This window comes from Parus major, chromosome 6 (assembly GCF_001522545.3).
Source record: "Parus major isolate Abel chromosome 6, Parus_major1.1, whole genome shotgun sequence".
Taxonomy (NCBI): domain Eukaryota; kingdom Metazoa; phylum Chordata; class Aves; order Passeriformes; family Paridae; genus Parus; species Parus major.
Genome location: NC_031775.1, coordinates 32,163,779 through 32,180,904, shown reverse-complemented (window position 1 = coordinate 32,180,904; position 17,126 = coordinate 32,163,779). Strand labels below are relative to the sequence as shown.

At 43.9% G+C, this 17,126-nt stretch overlaps 1 protein-coding gene across 3 annotated transcripts in view; it reads right to left on the bottom strand.

Moving 5' to 3' along the window:
- The window catches only part of PTPRE (protein tyrosine phosphatase receptor type E), a 77,735-nt gene continuing 60,609 nt past the window's right edge, over positions 1-17,126 (bottom strand). For 2 of the 3 annotated variants that reach the window (XM_015633717.2, XM_015633718.3), the window contains 15 exons: positions 16,664-16,754; positions 16,366-16,442; positions 16,217-16,253; positions 15,259-15,356; positions 14,238-14,357; positions 13,503-13,663; positions 10,533-10,668; positions 9,607-9,756; positions 8,449-8,542; positions 7,951-8,027; positions 6,714-6,848; positions 5,839-5,964; positions 4,959-5,119; positions 4,730-4,865; positions 1-3,431 (listed from right to left, as the gene is read on the bottom strand). In XM_015633717.2, coding sequence (XP_015489203.1) covers positions 3,357-3,431; positions 4,730-4,865; positions 4,959-5,119; positions 5,839-5,964; positions 6,714-6,848; positions 7,951-8,027; positions 8,449-8,542; positions 9,607-9,756; positions 10,533-10,668; positions 13,503-13,663; positions 14,238-14,357; positions 15,259-15,356; positions 16,217-16,253; positions 16,366-16,442; positions 16,664-16,754 — 1,674 coding nt within the window. In that variant the 3' untranslated portion in view covers positions 1-3,356. The remainder of the gene's footprint in view (positions 3,432-4,729; positions 4,866-4,958; positions 5,120-5,838; positions 5,965-6,713; positions 6,849-7,950; positions 8,028-8,448; positions 8,543-9,606; positions 9,757-10,532; positions 10,669-13,502; positions 13,664-14,237; positions 14,358-15,258; positions 15,357-16,216; positions 16,254-16,365; positions 16,443-16,663; positions 16,755-17,126) is intronic. The other variant, XM_033515684.1, reaches the window with a different exon arrangement.

Here is a 17,126-nt window from a genome sequence, read left to right as displayed (position 1 = left end):
ACTTAATTTTACTGTATTTATTTCATCAGATCTTACTTATCCAGACAGTTTAGGATGACCCAGATTCCAACTGCTTCCATGAGTTCCTACACCCATTATATGCACAATATTCAAAATAAATCAATTTTACTCCCAAACAGCTACAGATAAGCACTGAAAAATTACTTATCTAGATAATGGATTTCAACTCTTTTAGAATGCTTAATTCAAATGAACACACAACACAGGAATGAAATTAAAAGATTTAAAGGAAAATAATGCAGGTGAAGAATAAAAAGGAAGCTTTGTTCTTGCATCAGAATGTATTAGATCTTGCAATTTGCATATACAAATAATTCAGCCACATTCACCGGCATTAAAAACACAGCAAGATCAAATTAGAAATGTAAGGAAAAAAGAATAATAAGAGCTGAAACTGTATAATACATACATATATATATATTATAAAGATTTGATAAATTAAATACATTTTGGTTATACAGAAAAGTTCCAGTAACTTTACACGAAAAATGGGACGAGGGAAACGCAAACATTTCAAAAGACTGAACACGGGGTGGTCAGGCTCATTTTAAAAGTTTAAAAAATACATAAAAATAGCCTAAAAAACACTGCTAATAACAGTATGCATTCTTCATTAAGGCCCAAGTCAGCCAAGCACTTCTAAGGGATTGCTTTGGGAACAGGGAATCCACGGCATTCCATGGATTGTGGGATGAGGATGTTGGGAAGCGAACGCTTAAATGCTGAGCTGGGACCTTCTGAACACATGAACAGTCAAAGTCACACAGTGACCAAAAAGCACACACAGATCAGAAGGACACTTCCAATCCAACAATTTGGCCTTTTAAAGGAATTCCATGCAATGGATGGAGAGTCAAAGGAAAATTCCAATCCACTGTGACACTCCCCAGAGCTCCAGCCACTGAGCAACACCCAACAACTGCCAAGGGAGCTCTTCTCACTCCACAAAATCCCTTCTGGACTGTGAATTCTGAGTCACATTTTAGGCATTTCTCTCTCCTCCTTGATATCTCAATCTGGTTATTGACTGAAATCCAAGTACCCAGCGAGGCCTTGGTGTTCCAGCTGAACTCCATCCTGCTCCTGGTTGGAAGGAGGTTTTGGTGAACCTCATGGGAAGCTGGAATTGTGCTGCAGCTCCTGGGGGAGACCCCCACTCCCCATCACTGCTGCACTCAGATTGACCTCAGGGACCCCAAAATCTGCCCAACACACCAATTATTATTATTATTGCTCAAATGCTGGCTAAATGGTCAGAAAGATCCTGACATCAGGATTGTTAACGTGGGAATTCCTTTATTTTCCAACCTTTTGGAGTCTTCCTGCACTGAGGCTGATTTCAGGAGACAGCCTCAATTTTTACCACAGGGACTCACAAATCTGCCAAACAGACAAATTAATATTATTAGTATTTAAATGTTGGCTATCTATGGATGGAAAGCTCCTGAAATCAGAAAACAGGAATTCCTTTGCCTTATTTTCCAAGCTCTGGGAGTCTCCCTGCACCGAGATTGACTTCACGGACAGCTCAGCCCAAATTTGTACCTCAGGGACCCAAAAATCTGACAAGTTATTCAAGTGTGGGCTAAATGGTCAGAAAAATCCTGACATCAGGATCAGAAAATGGGAATTCCTTTGCATTATTCTCCAACCTCTGAGAGTCTCCCTGTGCTATAAATCAGACTGAGCCCCCCCTGTATCAGTTTCCAGCCTGGATTTATTCTGGCTCTTTCAATTTGGATGGAATTTCAGGAACATGCCCTTCCTTCCTCAGCTCCACTTTCACTACCCAACCCTGTGGCCTGAGTGTTTCTTCTCATAGAGACTCACGAGCCAGGTTTAATCTTTAAACAATCTCGTTTTTGAGGTGCATAATTACTGTACAAATAAATACAGGAGTGCAGCGATGGGAAGACAAGAACAGCCAAGGGCACTGTGGGAATTGGGTGCTCAGGAATTCCCACCCCAAACCTTTTCCAGCTAGGATGGAATGGAAGGAGACCTAGGGACACCTTCCCGTCCCCTTGTGTTGCTCCAAGGTGCAATGGGATTATTGGAATGGGGTAAAATAGTGCAAGAACAGCAGGGAAAAAGCTCAGTTTAAGCTGCTTGTTTGAAATAAGGCTTTGATGTTGCGTGGCCAAAGCCCAGCTGGACAAGACAGAACTGTTGCATATTCGTTATGGAATTAATTACAGATTCACCCCCTTTGTGCTCATTAAGTCAGAGATGCTTTTGGAAAAGTGGGAAAGATCAACTTGGTAATTATTCAACATTCAGGTGCCCTGTGATTGTGGGGATTTTCCAGCCCCTGGTCAGGGCTGTAATAAAAACTTTTATATTTTCTGTCACCAACTCTATTCTCAGTAGTGCTTTCAGTAAAAATATATCTCTGTACACAACCCTAAACCCCTCATGGAAAATCCTTTTTTGATCACATTTTTGGGAGGGTAAGAACCTGGAGGAACTTTTGCTACAATACTCAATGTTTCTCAAATTAAACTATTCATAAAATGTTTTTTTCCAATTTTTACCTCTTAATTATCCTGCTGAATCAAATCAAGGAGTAAGAGTTCATCTCTTATTTTAAAGAAGTGGGAAATTATGCAAGTGATTATAGAGAAGAGAAACTTTTAACTCCATTTCTGGCCTTTCTCTTCAAGTAGACAAGTTCAGGTGCTGCAAAATATACTTTTCAAATATGCAAAATATTCTAAAAATCACATTATTGCCTTTTCGAGTCAATTTAAACAAAATTTGGGAAGAAAAAACAAATTAACAAGGCTTTGAAAGTTCTGTTAATTCAAAAATTCAAATCTGTATTTCTACTGATTTTATCCTATGGACAATAGGACTCAAAATCCAACAAAACCTGGAGGCTCTTTAAAACAGTCTAGAAAAATAAATATCTGTTTTCATGGTGAACATACTTCCCTGGTGAACAAAACATGTTTAAACACGTGCACCAAAATTCACTTTTTTTAAGATGAACTGTAAATCACCTGTCAAAAAATTCAAGAACTGGGAGAGAACATTGTTGATAAATATTTATGAGTGGCAAAACTCAAAGGGTGAAAAAAAACCCCCAAGAATTAATTTTTTGTTATTTAGAATAAAGATTTCTATCCCATCTTACAGTGCTATACAGTATAGGAACATTATATTTTGCTTTAGAAGATATTTCTATTTAAGAAACAACTTTATACAGCAAATGCAATTTTTAGAGCCAGCACAACGTTGTATTTACAGTTCAGTCAACAATCCAAGTGACATGGAATAAATTAACATAATGTACAACTATTTATACAGACAAATTAAAAAATAAGGCAGAATTCTCATTTGAAATTAGCATAATCTGAAAAGATGTCGATGAAATCTTGTACCACTCTGTAGCAGAATTCATACTGTTCCTGAAAAACAAGGAAAAGACATCAAAATGTGCTTTTGGTTACAGTTAGAAAATTGGAATTCTACAAATCCCAGTGATAAATTCATCACATCCTAACTGGGACCAGTAGCTGAGGCCTGGTCTGATTTCTGTTTATTATTTTAGATAAAAACAATGGTTCCTCTTGCTTTGGGCAGACACTGGTCAGGCTGATCCTTGCTCTTTGCTTCAAATGATTTCCTGAGCTTTTTCAGAGATGGTTCTTAAACTGCATCAGTTCTTAGGCCTGGCTTTTGATTTAAACCCAGCTGCTCACAGCAGAAACTCCTGAGCACTGCCCAGGGATAATCAGGGAATCATCCCAGGATGGTTTGGGTTGGAAAGGACCTCAAATCCCCCCCATCCCACCCCAGCCATGGCAGGGACACCTTCCCCTGTCCCAGCTGCTCCAGCCCCAATGTCCAGCCTGGCCTTGGGCACTGCCAGGGATCCAGGGATTGGAATTCCACCCCAGCTCCTCCTCACCCTGCCAGGAACAATCCCTTCCCAAAATCCCATCCAGCCCTGTCTCAGCCTCACCATGGATAATCCAATCCATTCCTTCATCCCCTTTCTTTCTATCCACAGGACAGAGAAAACATTTCCCTGGAAAAAGGCTTTGAGGCAATTGTTCCTAAAGAGGTTTCAGATTGCTGAATGGAAGCAATACTTGTATATTTGCAAGTTAAGAAAAGCCTCAAAAAACCCTTTTATGTTTTCTCAATGGGGAAAAGCATCTGGACTAAGCTTCAAACAGTCATTGCAGATGACTTGAAGGAAAACTTTAAAGATTTTAAACAAGTCAGAGACATTTCCAAGGATTTCCACATCTCTGGCAGTGTCCAAGGCCAGGCTGGATGGGGCACATCCCAGCCTGGGATAGTGGAAGGTGTCCCTGCCCATGGCAGGGGTGGGAATGGGATAAGCTTTAAGGTCCCTTCCAACCCAAACCATTCCATGATTCCAGTTTATGCCCAGACATTTGAAGGAAAGAAAGAACAACTAATAAATACCTTGAAAGCCATTTACTTAATATATTTTCTCATCTGCAACACTCAAAATATCTTTAGTTTAACTGCCTCAAGCTCCTGCAAGGCAGACAATATTTAACCAAGCTGTATTTTCAGACATGCTCTAAAAACCCCTGTAAAACCCTGATAATGGTGCACACACAATCCACCACACATCATTTATATCAACCTGCACAAAACCCCTTCCTTCTCCTCTCCCAAGAATATTTAGAGGCAGAGCTGCCTTCCAAAGCCCTGGTAGATCCCATACCAGCGTTTGCACCATGTGTGGCCTCTGCAGCCTCAAGCTCTTCACGGCTTGGAACACGTCCAGGAGCCCCTCGGCCTTCACCCGCTCCAGGATGTTGCTCAGTGCTATGAAGGTTCCCGTTCTCCCCGCTCCAGCACTGCAGTGAAAACACGTTTATTTGGGATAAAAATGGGAAAAGAGGAATGCCAGGGGCACGGAATGGGCAGGCTGAGGTGCAGAGGGGGCTCACCTGCAGTGCACAGTGATGGGGTGGTTCCCTGTCTGCTGCTGCTGTTTCTGCACTGCTGCAATGAGGTCGATCATGCCTTTCCCTTCGGCAGGAATCCCGATCTCCGGCCACCCGTGGAAGTGGAACTGCCTGACCAGCCTGCTCTGCTTCTCCTGGTTGCTCTGCCAGCAGGAAAACATCACTCAGCCACTTGTTCCCTCCAGGTGGAAACACAATTCCTGCCTGGAACATCTGCAGCAGCAATTTTGTGCTGCTACAGGAGAGTATTTGCAGGCTGGTAACATATTAAGGACCTTGATGATCTTATTTCCAGTAATATTCCATGATTCCATCCTGGCAGGTCCGGTTCTAAATCCCCCCACCCACTGATAATTTCCCCCTACAGTTTTCCTTTAGCTGTTTACTCTTAGGAAAGGTCTTAGGATACACTGGAAATGCCCAAGGCCAGGTTAGAAAGGGCTTGGAAAAAACCTGGGGTAGAGGGAGATGTCTCTGCCCATGGCAGGAGTTGGGGTGAGATAAGTTCTGAACTCCCAACCCAAACCACTCTGGAATTCTGTGAAAAGTCTTGAATCAAATTTTCTTTGCTACCTATGTGGGAGATGGCAGAAAAATCTATAATTTTCTAGAATAACAGTGACAACAAAACAGTTTAACAAACCCCAAAACCCACCCCCCATTTTGCAACCACCCATTTTACTGATCCGAATTTCCAGGGATTTAAGCAAAATTATTCCATATAAGCTTCCTCTTAATTAACCACATTTAAGTTTAGACAGAAATCCCGGAATTTAAGATACATAACCAGATTTATAAATGTCTTCTGATGAAAAAAAAAACAAAACACAACAACAAAAAGGGTGGAATTTTAAATAATTACCTGATTAAATGTAACCAGGAAGTCCCTCACACTGATGGCATCCATCAGGTTGTCACTCTTGATTTCCACCGTGATCTCTCCGTGAGTCACGGAGCCCTCTGATGGCCAGTACTGGCAGCATTTTTCCTGCAGAATCCAGAGAATTGCAAACATTCCTTGATTTATTCCACCCCCCACATTGTCATGAATCTCTGGTATAAGAAGTGACATCCAGCATAATGAGTGTGTTTTAAACACTAAGAATACAGTGATAAAATATTTCTTGAATAGAAACCATCATGATGAAAAGGGCTCAAGAGGCCCAGACAGCAAATATTGCTTTAAAACAGAGTGGAATAATAAATGGAATTCCTGAAAGCAAGGCAATGTTGTTAAAAACCTCCCAAAACCACCAAGAAAAAGCTTTTCACAATACCCTTGTTGAACCCAGAATTTTCAAGTTGCAGCACAGGAGTCTTTAATTAATGAGATGAATTCTCATATTTAAATTAAATAATTAATTATTTCTCGTATTCAAATCAAATTAGGACAGGCCCAGAATGAGCAACAGGAGCTTTTACTGGGACAAATGGGATAAAAGTTTACACAGAAGTTTGTTCCCAGCTCCCAAAACTCTGTCCTGTGTCAGGCACCCCTTGAAGAGAACCGGAAGCTTTGAAAAATCACAATATTCTGCACTTGTTTTGTGCTTCCTGACAATTCCAGAAAAAGCAGCAACGCTGCCCCCACACCAAAGAGTGAAGCAAGTGCTCATTTTAGGAAAAGCCAAGAAAATAAAATCTCAGATTGCTGGAATTGTTTTGGCAAAAAACAAACCCCAAACGCAGAATTGCTGGTGGGAAGGGGAAGGGTGGGGCTGCGGGGTGGGCACGCACCTGCTCCCTCTCCTGGACCTCGGTGAGCATGACGATGGTGTGGCACTTCCACTCCCACACCATCCTCCAGAAATCCTCCACCGTGTGCGGGAGGGGGCCCTGGGTGGCAATGAAATAATCCTTCTGCCGATATCCCTGCGGGAACAGAGCGCGATCACCCGGAGCCGCTGGGCACGGCCACATCGCGGCTCAAACCGGGGCTCCTCTCCCAGGGAACCGCCTCAGCGTCCACCAGGAGGGCTGAAGTTGGGTATCAGGGGGAAATTCCCCCACAGAAAGTGCTGGCAGTGCCCCAGGAAGTGCTCCAGTCCCAGGAGGGATTTAAAATCCATGTGGAGGTGGCACTTGGGGACATGGGGCAGTGGTGGCCTTGGCAGTGCTGGGGGATGGTTGGACTCGATGGTCTGAGGGAGCTTTTCCGCCCTCAGAGATTCTGTGGTTCTAAAATCTCCCCCAAATTCACAATCCTCAGGTGAATTTTCCCAGCCATGCCTGAGAGGATGAGATTCTGCAGGACCAGATTTCACAAGGCTATCACAACAGCAGCTCCCAGCTTTTCTCCAGGATTAACTTCTACCTCAAGTTTTGAGATCCAGTTTTATTTCACAGAATCCATGAGGTCAGAAAAGACCTCTGAGGTCATGGAGTTCAACCTGTGAGCCAACACAAGGCACTGAGGGCCACATCCAGCCTTTCCTTATTTCCATGCAGTTGTGATCCCTATGGAATCCACAACCCCTGGTCACTAACGTGGTTTTACTGCTTAAGGACAAATTGTCACATCTAAACAAAAACAAGACACAATCCTGTGTTACTCAGCTTCCAACAGGAAGAAAGCTTGGAATTTATCCAGCTCTGCCCAAGTAAAGCCTGGCTTTGCCAGAAACCGATAGCTTTTCCCTGTGCTCAACACTGACTTTTCTGTTTCTCAGAAAAGCAAATATTTACACCTGTTAACCTGACCCAGATAATGCAATCACTGCCTGTCGGTTGTGCAGCTGATTTCTTTGATCAGAATTTAATAAAAGGTTTGGTTTATAAATCTAACAGCAAGGTTTAAACTGCACAGCCGTTCAAACTGAAATTAAAAACCCCAGATTAGAAATGCATTTGGAAACTCCCATAAACAAAGCTCATGTTGTTTGCAAGCCAAGCTGATTGTGCCTCTTTAAAAAGACTCAGCAGCAGCAAAACCTCTGATTTGAAAAGGAAATGCACAAAAATGTTGCATACTTACATCTATGAAGGAAGCATTGATGTAGTCGGTGTACTCCTGCCCTCTTTTCATGGACAGAATCACTCTGTTAAAATCATCTGGAAAAGAGAAGTCTGGGCTTAGTCTTGAGTCCAGAAGAGTCCAGTCTTAAGTTTAAAAGTTTAGTCTTAATTTTGAGTCCAGTCTTACTTCTGCCAACTGCACATGGAAGAACAAACCCCACCAAATCTTTTCTCTGAGCTGCTCATTTCCAGGTGCAGACATTGCAGTGCTGCTCAGATGGAGCAAGGAAGCACACAGAGAAGGGCTGGTTTAAAAGGTGAAACCACCAAGTTACTGAAATTCAAAATCCCCGACTGTAACAGATTTTAGGGTGATTTAATAAAACCCAATTCACTGAATTTTTCACAGATGACAGTTTGTAAGGGGAGCTGTGCTCTGCCAGCACACAGATCCAGTGTGTGCTCCCAGGCAGGGATTTATGGCCCTTTCTCTGGAGGTGAGAGGCTGGGCTCTTACAGGGGATGATCTGGATGACTCTTGCTTTCTTCATGTTGGCTGGAAGGTTGCCAGTCCTCATGTTCTCCTTCATGATGCGCACGTTGGTCAGCTTCTGCAGAAAGCACACGGGGGGTGAGCGCAGGGGGCTGGGAGTGGGGGCACACAGCTCATCCCACCCTCCCAGGGCCCTGCAGTGGCTTCACTGGCTTCAAATCACTGCCACTTCATTGTCCTGCCTGTCAAAATTAACAAGCACAGAATCCCAGAATGGTTTGGCTTGGAAAAGACTTTTAATCCCATCCCATTCCAACGCCTGCCATGGGCAGGGACACCTTCCAGCATCCCAGGCTGCTCCAACCTGGCCTTGGACAATTCCTGAAGCCAGAGCTTCTCTGGACTCCATGTGCCAGAGCCTCCTACCCTCACATCCAAAAATTCCTTCCCAATATCCCATCTAACCTTCCTTCTCTCAATACTGTTGATTTTTGAACTTGTTGCTCTATCAAACTTATTTTTACATCATTTTCTTTACCCAGTTCCCAATTTCTGGTTAAATCAATCCTTTAGAGCAAAGTGAGAACTCCAGCTAGCACCCAGATGTCTATTAATACTTTAAACCTATATAGAAAAGAAATATTTTACCATAAGGAAAATCATAAAAAAATTCTAACTCTTCCCTCAGGGAGCTGAAATAATTTTAACAATGATCACACACAGCCAGGGTGATTTTCTTCATCTGAGGTTTCTCCACTGATAAGAAATGGGGTTTTTTGGGTGGGATTTTTGAGGTTTTTCTCCTGACAGTCTGGACATTCAACACCAGCCCTGTGAATTCCCTGCTGGCAGTCACCTCGGAGTTAACAATCCCCACTGGGATGCAGATTAGGAGCAGCTAATCCACTTTCCTCTTCCAGCATTATCTGATCTGGCAACCTGCACCAGACCCAGAGAATCACTCCACTCTTCTTTTATAAACAAACAAAAACCATTTAGAGAAAGGCCACGGACAGCTCTGAATGAGGGAATGAGATTAGAATCTGAATTTAGGGAACAGAATGTTCAGCAAGGCCCCATTCACAACCACCAAATAAAACAACATTTCCCCTTTTATGCACCTCTAAGGTTACATTTTGGCTTAAATCTTGGAAATCGTAAGGGAAAGGTTTCCATACTTACTTTAAATTCCTCTTCCAGCCCTATTTTGACCAGGTTTGGTGCTGCACTGTGGGAAGACTGGAGGTGTTTTTCCAGGGATGACACATCCAGCTCCGTGTCACCGTAGAGGTAGTACTCGAGTAAGGCTTGGTAAATGAAGGAATATTGCATCTGGAAGGGACAGAGAGGAAGATGAAGGGAGGGAAATGAGGGATTCTGGGACTTAATTAAAAATCACAGGATGGTTTGGCTTGGAAGGGACCTTAAATCCCATCCAGTACCCCCCTGCCATGGCAGGGACACCTTCCCCTGTCCCAGCTGCTCCAGCCCCAATGTCCAGCCTGGCCTTGGGCACTGCCAGGGATCCAGGGGCAGCCCCAGCTGCTCTGGGAATTCCATCCCAGCCCCTGCCCACCCTGCCAGGAACAATCCCTGCCCAAAATCCCATCCAGCCTTGTCCTCTGGCAGTTCAAAACTGCTGCTACTTGTCTTGTCACTGTTTGGTGACAATCTAATCTAATCATTAAAGTAATAATAATTAGAAGTTATTACACTAAACCAGAGTGTTCCTGTTCTGCTCACATTTCCACTCATTCTCTGACATTCCACTCCCTTGTGAATGGGAAAACCTGGAAATGACTCCTAAAAATGAAGTGTTTTTCAGGAGCCTTCTCTGCCTTTATCTTCTCCCACACCCCACATCCTTCACTGGGCTTTGTGCATTTTTGAATTTGAGAATCTCAGAACGATTTGGGTTGGAAGGAACCTTAAAACTCATCCTGTTCCACCCCCTGCCATGGGCAGGGCCACCTCCCACTAACCCCAAGCCCTGGATCAGCCATGGGATCACGGGACACACTGGGCTGCCCAACAGAGTGGGAATACAGCAGCAATTCCCTCCTCTGCCCAGGAGAAGCTGGAATTTGGGGCGATTCCAGCACACTCACATCTGTCTGAACCATCTGTGGCCGCTGGTTGCGGATCCTGGAGACGAACTCGAACACGTCCACCTTCTGCTCCGCGTGCATCATGTCGATGATGGCATCGATGACGATGAAGGTGCCCGTGCGCCCCACGCCAGCGCTGGGGAGAGGACAAACACACAAAAACCTCCATGGAATCACCCAAATCTGCAGGAATTGCTGCAGCAGCGAGCCTCGTGCTCAGGCTGGACTGAAGTGGTCGCTGGGAAATGTTAAATCTCGTGGAATCATGAAGGCTGGAAAAGCTGTCTCAGATCCTTGAGTTCAGCTGTTCCCCCCATGTCCCCAAGTGCCACATCCACAAGGCTTTGAAAATCCCTCCAGGGATGAGGTTCCACCCCTGTGGCCTGTCCCAATGCCTGATCACCCTTCCAGCAAAGACTATTTCCTAATATCCCATCTAAACCTCTCCCTTTTTCGTTTTAACAAGGTCAGCAAAAATAGTGCTTTTAGCACAACAACCCAGCTGATGCCATCAGAATTATATTTAAAAATACATTTAAAAAAATATCTTGACCATCTCTACTAATTCAGGTAATTAAGACTTTTAAAATAAAGTTTTAATTATTCTTGTAGTAATTTTAGCTCCACATTTCCCCATGTTGCTATCCCTAAACGCTTTTTGGTTTTTCTACCCTTAAAAGCCACGAGAGGGTGCACGACCACTAGAAATGACAAAAATCCAGCGTCTTTCAGCTCTTCCTTCCAGAGGAAAAGGGCATGGCATCCTGTACTAGTCATGAGTAGCTCTCCTTTACCCTCTGGGCAGTTTTGTTGGCCCACAAACCCCTCCAGGAACACGATAAAAACGTCTCCCTTCCCCTCACAGGCTCAAAAATACAAAGCAATTCTCAGCAAGGCAACATTAGGTTTTCAACAACACCAGAAAAATAAAAGAAAAAAGAGAGATTGTACTTGTAGCACAATTATTTCATTTCCTCACACACTTTCCCAGCAGGGAAACCAAAGCCCACAAGTTCCACTGTTCCAGAGGTCTGAGGGACGATGGAGATTCCCTTCCCTCTCCCATCCATCCATGTCAGCCCTCTGGCACCACAAGGAGTTCCCCCCTCGTGTCCTAATGTCTCCATTCCCACTTAAAAGAGATCATTCTCCTCCTGACAGCCCTGGAAGCCACCTCTGAGCAGGGATGTCCCCTCCCCAGCTCTCACCTGGCCCTCACTGCTCATTCCTGGGAGGTTTCACTCCAGCTCAGCCTCCTCACTTTCCTTTCCAACCCCTTTTTACACATCCCTGTTCTGTCCCACACTTCCCTGAGCAGATCAGCTCTGGATTCCATCCCTGCACGTTCCTGCTGCAGCTGCTGACATCCCCACCCTGGACATTCACCTCAGGAGCTCCCCAAGTGTCTCCATCCTTAGAGTTTGCTTTGTGGCATCCCTTACTCAGCTTTTCCTCAAAGTCCCCCACTGAAAAAATTCTCTTTCTAAGAAAACCACCCTATTCCTAAAAACTTACAGAACACAAGAATCGGCAGAAAATCCTGCCACTCCTCATTTTCACTCCTTGACTTCTGCTGCTAAATCAATGTTTTGTTCTCTTCCTAAACCTCACTGGAGAGGTTTTGTCCGGAGTGGCTGGGTCAGATTTCTCTACAGGCTCCCTAAAAATGGATGTTACTCACTGCTGATGGGCTTCCCTTTCCTTTTGCCAACAATTCCGTGGTGTCACATCCTGAACTCGGACGGAAATTCGGTGTCACCTCTCTTGTGTTTCAGACCCTGACACACCACGGCCTCCCCCTGCTCTGCTGCCCCTTTAGACTGAAATCTCTGCAGGTATTTAGGAAATTATTTTGTATTTTCCTTGCTTGTGTCTTTCCTTCTGCTGCTTAAGGCAAGCACAGCATTTCCTGCTGCTGCCAAATAAAGCCCAAGCCCAGAATGAGGCTCCACACACAGCAAAGGGCTATAAAAATATTCTCCACTGAGACAATTCAAATCTACTTTTTCCATCTAAATGGTTTTTTTCAAGCCTTTTATTCATGACACCTGGGAGAGAAGGTGAATCCCAGCAGGACAAACACACTCTTTTTCACTAGCACACATTTCCAGGGAGTATTTCTAGCAAGAAACAAAAGATAAAAACAGGAATATACAGCTTTTTTCCCTTAAAAACAAGACCCAGACAGACAAAGCTGCTCTTCTTTCCTTTTCATGCTGCTCTTGTGCTCTTTTTATTCCAATCTTGCAATGATAACTGTTCCCTGAAAAGCCACTTGTTGCTCAGTGGTGAGCTTAGAGTTGGAGAGGTTGAAATTCTCTTCAAAGTGTTTGGGAGTTTGGGTTTAGTTTCATTAAAGATTTCAAGTTTAGCAGCAGCCTCTGACAGATGTGCCTGTGTGAGTGACCAATGAGTGGGAATTGGTTCTGGATTGGGATGAAGCACATTTTTCAAATTTTAGCATTTAAATCTCTTGAATTCAAGTCTTTCTTCCAAACTTTTTCAGGCATTTCAGGGCTGATTTCCATAGAAAACTGTAATTTGACTGTGGGAGAAGTGGGGGATGAATTCCCAGAGCAGCACTGAGTGGCAAAGGCCACAGATTTCTATCACCAGCCTGTTTTTCTGACAAAGAACAGATTTATACCAAAGAATGGAGATCCCTCACAAAAACACCCCAAGCAGCAGAACAACAACTTCTGTTTGAGCACTAAACTGACAGCAAAGACAGAGCTTTGGAAATTGTTTTTACTCTGGGCTCTCAAAAACTCAGCAGATCTGAACAGAAATATGTGGGTAAATCTATCTAGAAATATAAAAATACATATATACATAAATATATGTATAAAATACATATAAAATATACATAAAATCTTCAAAAAGATATAAAAATACATTAAAAAAATATCTAAGTATATCAAAATAACTCCAGGCCCAGCCACAAGAATGGTCTGAGGAGCACATACATACCTACAGTGAACCACAATTGGTCCAGCATGGGCAGGATTCAAGGCTTTGACTTTTTTCAGGAATTTCAGCATGCCAATAGGTGTGAAAGGCACCCCAAAATCTGGCCAGCTGGTGAAGTGGAGCTGTGTGACGAGCCTTGGAGCTTTGCATCCCTCGTGGAGCTGCAGGAACACCCAGACTCTGAGTTTGACATCTCATTTTTCATGCAAAGATTAATGAACAAACTGCCATGGTTAATTATGGCTTTATTCCCTGCCACACTCCAGTCCTGACTCAAGGATTTGGAGTTTTCAGCATGTGTAAAATACAAACACTAAGTAAAAATATCATTTATTATTAATTTTCAGTGGAATAACCCCAGGATAGGATTGCAAAGAGTGAGACACGCTCTTCCAAATCGATCCAAATTCACTAATTTTTTATCATATTTTTATAATACAGTTTATCATTATAAATAAATTTTTTATTTATGTTTTTCCCCAAAAGATCAACTCCCTGCTCCTGTGCTGGGCAGTCCCAGGGCATCACTGGGCACAGAAATCCAGAACCTCTCTCAACCCATGGACTGCACCGAATATTCCTGGGCAGACCCTGCTTCCCCTCCCAGGAGAGGCACCACACCTTTCTCCCCTCAAAAAATAACTGCCTCAATTTCTTCCAAGCAAATCTTGGAGATTTTCTCAGCTTTCCCTGAGGACTGAGATGAAAACCCCCCTGGAGCAGCTCTGTCCTCACCGACTGCACGCAGAACTTGCGGATGGTGTAATCCACCAGCACGATGCAATCCTCCACAGACACGCGGATATTCCCGTAGGTCCAGCAGCCCTGGTCAGGCCAGTACTGGAAACACTTTTCCTGCACAAAAAACACCCAAACACGGGGAATTTTACACCCAAACACGGGGAATTTCATCACCTTGACTTTGCTTTCGCTGCCGAGCGCTCACAGCTGGGACCAGGGAAGGAGAGCAGAGCTGGGAGCGTGCAGAGCTCCTCATCTGGCACAGCTTTAGCCCCCTGCTACTGCTGCTCAAACTGATGCAGGGAAGGTGAGAACAGCTCTGAATTGTTTTTTAACCAACTCAGCCCCCACAGCTTTTGTTTCAGTTTGGCAGCTTCGTTACAGGGTGTCCAGCTGTGGGGACCGTGAGGTTTGTGCTCTGTTCTCAAGCTTTAGCTCAAATTCAAAGCAGTTCTCATTTGGAGCCATCAGGAATATTCAGATTTAACAGTTCTGGCTGCTCACAATGGGAATTGGCCCTCATGGCCTGGTGCTGCTGTTTGAGCTTCATCAAGCAGCAGCAAAAGTGCAGGAAAATCAAGTCCAGGAGGAAAACAAGGAATGCCCATCCTCAGAGAGGAGTGGGGGACAAATGATAGAAGCAGCTTTAATTCCTCATTATTTAGTTGACAAATTGTGATATCTACAACATAACACTCAGGAAAATGAGTTTTTATCTTCATTCCTAATCAGTCCCATCCACAAATGCAGCCTTGCACAGGGATAAATCCACAGAATTTTCCTTTGGCTCTGGGCTATGCAGGACACACCTGACCATCAGAATTTTCTCCTTGAGATCACCTGATATAAATGGGTATTTTAGAATTGAAAGCTCCATTTTGGAGCAGAAACTCAGCTGTGCTGACAGGGGCCAGGGCAGGAAGTTGTCAGAAATGCACCTGATCAGACCCTGAGCAGCCAGGGCTGCTTTTGGAGCACAGGGGACATCCCAGAGCAGAGTGAAAAAGCTCTTTACCTCTTTTCTTTCTTTCAGGTTGGTTAACATGACAATAATGGCTGATTTCTGCTCCCAGATCATCCTCCAGAAGTCATTGACCGTTTCCTGCTTGGGTCCTGCAGACAGAGCAGGGCAATGCTCAGGAGAAGGGATGGAGCAGATCCCAGAGCAGCCCCACATCCCTGCCCTGGGCACCCACCCACAGCTGGGTTTGCCACACCTGCACAGGTTTGGAATATTTATATATTTATGTATGAAATAACACCCCCTTCATGCTAGTTTTTACATAATCACACACCCAAATCTACATTTTTAGAAGGAATCTCCTCTCTTGAAATATTTGTCATAGAATCACAGAATGATCTGAGTTGGATATTAAAGATTATTTATTTTCCAGCCTCCTGCCATGGCAGGGACACCTTCCCCTGTCCCAGGGCCTGCCCACCCTGCCAAGTTCAACAATTTCTGCCCAGTTTCCCATCTAAACCCACCCACTGTCATTTTAAAGCCATTCCCTGGCTCCTGTCCCTCCATGCCTTGTCCCCAGTCCCTCTCCAGCTCTCCTGGAGCCCCTTCAGGCCCTGGAAAATTCTCTTAACACATTAATTCTTAAATATTATTTCATCTTTTAACTATGGCAGGAACAACATTTTGAATTCCTACTTTGTAGCTTTCCCATACCAAGGTCCAGGGTTCCCTGTGACCACAAAAAACTTGGAATGGATCATCAGGAGACACCGATTTTGAAGCAAAGAGGGTCTGGAGGGGGAAATGAGCCTCTGTTCTGAGCAGAATCTGCAGGTCTAGAGGCAGTTTGCTCACCTCACACTTATTTCAAGTTCATTTCAAGTGTAACCTCTAAATCCAGCCTCACACTTGACCACCACCTGCAGCTAAAAATAACCTTTCAAACACATCTAAGATGAAAGGTGCTCACCCCTAAGCTAGAGAGAAGAGAGAAATGAGAACCAGTTACCTTGTGCTGCTATAAATTTATTCTTTTCTTTATAACCCTGTGGAAACAAATGCCACAGCAGTTAAAAGGTGAAAGGCCAACGTGTGCTAGCAGAGAATTACTTCTTTAATTCCCAAAGTCTGGCCAGCTGTAGGCAACTCCCAACTCACATCTATATATGAAGCATTAATGTAGTCTGAAGGTGGGACTCCATCAATTTGGGTCAAAATCACTCTGGAATGATCATCTGAAAGAAAACAAGGACATTTGCAAGTTCTTAAATCTGAAATATGGTATTTCGTTGCAAGCAGGAGGTGTGGAAAGCCCAGAGTTCCCAAACCACTGACAACACATGAAGAGCATTTCTGACCAGTGAAATTGTTATTATTTGAGAATTTTCAGCACATGAACACTACCACTCAGTGCCAAAATTAATTGCCTGGCTTAAAACAAAAGTGAAAGGCTTACATGGCAGGATGTTGGGATATCTGTTCTTCTCCCTGTTCTCTTCCTTATTTGCCATTTCAAAAGTTCCCTGCACATATCCAGAAGTTAATGACTGGGGAAAAAAAAAATAAAGATACAGAGTGAATGTGTTAGAAAACAAATAATTTTGACTGCACATGGCTTAGGGAAAAATTGCATCCAACAGAACTAAATATATTCCAACATTTTCCCCCCCAGTAACTTTAATTCCTCCCCAACAGGCAACTTCATTCTGGCAGATTTCACTCCAGACAATGAGTTCAGCAGTTGGAGAAAGAGAGAAGGAATTTTTTTCCCTCAGAGATCACAGTTATTTAGCAAACTGTTAAGCTCTGAGCTGCTGCCTGGAGCTGCCATCTGCCGCGGTGACACAGAGCGGTGACACAGAGCGCGACCCAGCCGTGCCACCCACACTGGGCTCAGGCACAGACACGGGGCTGTTTCT